Source organism: Ictalurus furcatus, chromosome 16, assembly GCF_023375685.1.
Source record: "Ictalurus furcatus strain D&B chromosome 16, Billie_1.0, whole genome shotgun sequence".
In the NCBI taxonomy this organism is placed as follows: domain Eukaryota; kingdom Metazoa; phylum Chordata; class Actinopteri; order Siluriformes; family Ictaluridae; genus Ictalurus; species Ictalurus furcatus.
In genome coordinates, this window is record NC_071270.1 from 17,233,682 (window position 1) to 17,239,681 (window position 6,000).

Sequence of the window (6,000 nt, forward strand, 5' to 3'; positions counted from 1 at the left end):
TTTATGAGGTATTTAGCATGAGTCGACGATGCAGCAATGGAGAGAGCCGGGAAAACAACTGAGCAGCTAATTGTCCACTTACTACCAGGCCCATAAAACCTATACAATGACTTGCAACACTCAGTGCATGCAATGTAGATGTACATACCTCTGTGTTAAAAAAAGCGATCAGCAAGTGCTGCAGGATTTTCATTTTAATTTACACTGTAATCATTTCTGATTATGTACGGGCCTTGTTCAAGAGCCTCAGCAACTTCATAAATCCACTCTGTGCTCATGACATTTATTTAAAAAAAAAATATTTAAAAAAATTAATAAAAAACCAGCTGTCTTCTCTCTCAGCAGTGACGGCAGAGAAGGCATCAATATTTCAGCACAATTTGCTTCTGCTCGGCCACACCGCACTGAATAAAAGCTGCTCTGTCAGGGTTTCCCTCTGGCTGGTCAATATCATGCAGCACCTCACGCAGTTCCTACACACACCGAGGCATCACCAGCATCCTGCTGTCACACACCGAGCATATAAATGCACATAGTCCTCTGCAAAAACATGATAACGTGCCATTATAACATCACACCATTACTATGTGAAGCCATGAGCAGGTAAACATTAATGACAAGTGACAGTCAGTCCCAGTTAACAGGCTATACCTAATTGTATTGGCATACGCATTGATCTCTGTTTAATATCCACTCGGGGCAAGAAGAACTTCCATTGCGTCATGGATTTGTAGCACGGTAACATCCGGCCAGTGAGTACAGTAGGAAAATATGGTTCTATTAAAAAAAAAAAAGGGGGGGGGGGGCTTACATTCATAATGTAAATTCAAGCAGCGAGCTTATGTAACAAGTGATCAAGCGCCTTTGAGCAGAACTGACACTGGCCAAATGACTTAGAAGGATCTAGGCATGTAAAGCCCCTGGAGATGAAATCATTTGTTTTTTGGGGAGTTTTTTTGATAGGGAGGAGGGATTGGTGACAAATTAGAGCTGAACTGTGACTACAACCCAGCAGGATGTGATGAAAAAGATGCCTAACAGTCTGGGAACTTGTGACAACATGAAATGACAGTATATTGTACAGAACATGGATGCGGCCTAAACAAGCACGCATTTATTAATCAGACCGTTTCATTAACCAGAAAAGGTTTGGCAAGATTCCAAAAAAATATCTAATAAATAATTATTAAAAGCAATGTGTGTAATTTCAAAACACGTGCCGTTACAGGGTCATGTATCAGGTTAATGACAGCTGTGACACTTTTTGGAGGACAAAAAAAAAAGGCACAAAAACTATGACGGCCTTGTCCTAAGGTACTGAAAAAGTGAAGGACGGTCAATCCAGAGTCATAATGATCGAAAGAGAGAGCAAGCCCACGATACTAGGGCAGTATTGACTGGTCATTCACACCCACGTGTGCCCTATTTTGTGTTCATTATGTTGCACGTGATGACAGCATAGTATGCTCATCAGGCACAGGCGAGTTACGGCCTCCAAAACGCCAACGAACATTCACGCCAAAGAGATTTCACACCCATATGCGAAGCATTATGCACTTAGGACACAGTATGGATTTCAGTTTTTACTGCACCAGTCCTGAGATTGTATCATCTCAGTGGCAGGAGAGTTAATGAGGAGAGAAGAGAAGAGAAGAGGAGGCAAAATGAGAGAAAAGTGAGGACAGGAGAGGTCTCGAAGCAAGAAACACTAAGAAAGGGGAAAAAAGAAAGTCAGAAAGATATGCAGACAGACATTCAGAATTATTCTTCCTCGCCTCAACCACAAAACAAAACTTCAGCTGGAATGTCAACATCGCACGACTTTCTGTCATCACTGAAACCTTCCAATAACATTCACCAGTCTAAAATCCCTAACTGGCATTCTTACCAAACTAAAACCTAAACAAGGGGAGCACTAACATTTAAACGATGAGAGAAACATGTTCTCTCCGTATACCTATTCAGTCTGCAGGGCTACAAGCTGTAAAAAGCAACAAGTGGATGTGTATATGAACATCTAATACCCTAATACCCTGTGCTTCATCATTCACACTCAACCCAGTGCGCTTACACACATTCGCCAAATAAATAGCTTCTTCCATCCTTTACTTAACTTCTAAATATCCCAGCACCTAGTAAAAGGTAAGCAAACTAATTACTGTGACACACAACTGCTTGTGGGGCTTCAGAAAGCCAATCACATGCTTTGCATGCCAGAGCTGTAGGTGGTTCTGTTACAAATAAAGTCCCTGCCGCTATGTGTTGTCAAAACAGTATTAAACACCGTCTTTTTTTTTACGAGATGACAGTTAATTTGCAAAGAAAAAAAAAAAAGAGGCGCCAAAACATACACAGCCTGATGGAAGCTCCAAACTGAACTGAAGGACTAGGACACTTGATGGCATCTAAAACTATGCAAATGAAACAGAGTCTTTCATAATGAGTTAATGTCTATAATGTCTAAACTTCTGGATGTCTTGGAGATAGATCATTGCTTGGAACAACTTTAAAAGGTTAATAATTACTACTTTTTTTTTTCACTGAAGAACTTGGACAAAGTCCCATTCTCACGGATCCAATTCTGCATCTAATCAATACAAAGACGTATTGTTTTTCAGTACACTAAAAATAGACATCACTTTATATAAATTAGAGAAAATGTTGCTCGTGTCTAGATGAAAGTACCAGAAACTGGGAAGTTCCTCAAATTGTCAGCGAAACATGTACACAACTGTCTTCCCTAATCCCATGTAAACACGGATGTAAATGCAAAACAGAAGTATGTGTACATGCCGTGTATAAATAGGCTATATATTTATATTTCTATTTTTCAGTGTCATGTGTACATACATGTATTTGCATTTTTGTTTCTATCATTTTCTTTTCACAAATACTATCATCATTATTACTTCTTTTGTTCCATTTTGGATAGGTATTCATATTTTGGCAAAAGTTTTTTAATATTACACTTCATGCCAATAAAGCTATCTGAATCTATACTATATGGCCAAAAGTATGTGGACACCGGACGATCACAGCCATATTTGCTTGTTGAACATCCTAGGCCATATTTAGTCCTCCCTTTGCTGTTATAAGAACCTCCACTCTTTTGGGAAATTTGGAGCATAGTTTTGGGGATTTTTGTGCTCATTCGGCCACGAGAGCATTAGCGATGTCAGGATGAAACTGATGCTGGATGAAAAGACGCAAGTTGCACGCGGTCAGGATCCCGGTTCATCCCAAAGCTGTTCAGTGGGGATGAGATCAGAGCTCTCTGCTATATTTCACTACGTTCACTCCAACCTTGGCAAACCATGTCTTCATGGAGCTCGCTCTGTGCACAGGGACACTTCCATGCTGGAACAGGTTTGGGCCTCTTAGTTCGACTGAAGTTAAATTCTTCTAGAAGTATTACAGCATTCGAAGACATTCTAGACTAGTGTGTGCTTCAAACTTTCTGGGGAAGAACCACATGAGAGTGATGGTCAGGTGTCCACAAACTTTTGGCCTTAACGTATGAATCTATTCAGATAAACCAAGAAAAGGTTGCCAGATTGGTCGCACTACAATGCAGATTAGATATATTTCATTCAAGGCCAAGTTATAAAAGGTCCGTGCAACCCAATCTGGCATCCCTGCAGCTGAGGACCACACTTACAAGGTCGGCTCATAGCTACTCTGAGGTCACAGTTCCCCATCTCCTGATCTTACCTTGTCCAGCTCATCGTGCAGTTCAGACAGGGTGGGTCTGATCAGCTTCTCGCCCAGTGGTGCTGCAGTGTGTCGGTAGAAGTCGATCTTGGGCACGGCGTCGATGGTGTTGTGGCCGAATGTGCGCAGGTAGTAGGTGTTGGTGTGCGTGTCGTAGTGGTAGTGCTGCTGGCCGCCGGTGGAGGAGTGCACGCTGCCCTCGCTCAGCGCCGTGTCGCCGTTCTGCAGGCCGTCACCAGGCGCCTCGTCTGGACTCGGGGCCCCGCTGGCGTCTGCGAAGTTCACCACGCGGAAGCGGCCCTTCGCCTCCTCATCAGCGCGCAGCTTGCCCGTGTTCTCATCCTCCGCGGGCGGGGAGGACGCGCTGGTGTGATCGCTGCCCCCCGCCTCGGCCACCAGATCGACCTGAAAGCGACTCTGACTCGGAGTCGGACCGGATGGTCCTTTGCCGCCGTTCAAGCCCAAGAAGTCCGTCTCCTGCTGTGGGGCTGGACGGAGAAGTCCGTCTCCTGCTTCCGGCACTGGAGATGATCTGGAAAGCGCAGACATGGCCAACCGGGAACGCGTGAGCTGGCTGCTCAGACTATACTGTGGGCCCGGCGAAATGCGGTGATGCCACGCTCTTCTCACCGAGGACGCAGCGTCAGCGATATACACTCCCGCACGCTACTAACCTAACGACTGAACGGAAAAGACTCGTCTAGTTTCCGCTCACGGAGTCACTCACTTAGGGCGTCTGCGACTTCACACACGCGCATGCAAATGAAGATTACCGACCACACGAGTCTTGGCGCGAGGCATCGGCTTTCAGGTCGTGATTAGTGAAGCTCGAGTCTTGAGGAGACTGTTGTGTCTGTACTGAGATGCGGGATGAGGTCCGTTATAAGCTTGGCTCGTGGTGATGATAGATAGCTAGCTAGTTTGCGCGTGATGCTGTAACGACCTTGCCGCAACTCCTCCTCTCGTTTCAGCGCCTCTTTCGCTGCTATACACACACACACTGCAGTAGGGCATCGCTTCAGGGGCACGAGCCAACCCGTGATGAGAGGAAATCTCGCGAGATTTCAGGCACCACAATACGGAGAGCGAAGCGTGTTCAGGGTGGAGACTACAGCAGTGTGAAGCTCAAGAGTCCAGCGAATGACTGGAGGGTTCAAGTACTCTTGACTTGTAGATATTTCTGTCCTTTTTCGGTCACTTGATGGTGATCATTGTGCTAAACCCGATGTCTAATTTACAGACCAGTTTAACAAAGTGCCAGAAGAGAAACATGTCGAAAGCAACCAGTGAAGGAAGGAAGTGCTGCTGGAATAAAGTTGGTTTGACGTTGGACATTCGATAATCGACTGTTCGATATATGACTGTAAGTCATTCCCTTCAAATGCTACTGGAGTTAGAAACGTGTATACCAATGTCGTATGTAACTTTAGAGACGGTCCCTTAATTTCCGAATATCCGCGAATATCAAACGTCCAACCAACTTTATGTCAGTGGAAGAGCTTCATATTTGCATACTTAACCACACGCCTTAGATAAAGTTGAATGCTCAGAACTGTTGAGCATTGTGCTACTGTATTTCATGCGCTTAATGCTGTGGAAGCACTCCCTAAAAGACCTACGTATAGACTTCATTGAAATAATCCAATAATATAAACAAATAAAGTACAATATTAGTTCATTAATTCATCTTCAGTAACCGCTTGATACTGGTCAGGGTTGCAGTGGATCTGAAGCCTATCCCAGGAACAATGGGTGTGAGGTGGGAATACAACATACTGTAGATGGGACATCATCATATGACATCATGCATATTCAGTACATTCACACAAGCCTTCACACTTGGGGGCAATTTAGAGTCACAAATCCACTCACCAACATGTTTTCAGGAGCTGAGAGGAAACCCATGCAGATACATGTGAATCTCCAGACAGATAAGTAATGCAAAAACGAGGATAGATAGCTAGATACAGTGCTGTAAAAAAAAAAATAATAATAATAATTATTGATTTCTTCTGTTTTTGTGTATATCTCATACTAAGTTGTTTCAGAAATTAAACAAAATCCAAGATTAAACAAAGGCAACCTGAGTAAATGAAAAAAATACAGTTTTTAAATGATAATGTTGTTTACAGAAGCCAAAAAAAAAAGGTTATCCAATGCCAACTGAGTGTGTGTGAAAATGTATTTGCCCCCATTGTTACTAATTCACCCAACTCTATGAAACGGCATTCATAAAGGGGTTCTGCTGGACTAGACGCAACCAGACCTGATTACTGCAAACCCTGTTCA

General features: G+C 43.6%; 1 protein-coding gene across 5 annotated transcripts in view; it reads right to left on the reverse strand.

Moving 5' to 3' along the window:
• Nucleotides 1-5,236, reverse strand: part of slc12a2 (solute carrier family 12 member 2) — a 73,700-nt gene extending 68,464 nt beyond the window's left edge. For all 5 annotated transcript variants that reach the window (XM_053644544.1, XM_053644542.1, XM_053644540.1 and 2 more), the window contains exon 1: nt 3,712-5,236. In XM_053644544.1, the coding sequence (XP_053500519.1) occupies nt 3,712-4,260 (549 nt within the window). In that variant the 5' untranslated portion in view covers nt 4,261-5,236. The remainder of the gene's footprint in view (nt 1-3,711) is intronic.
• Nucleotides 5,237-6,000: the final 764 nt, after the last annotated feature.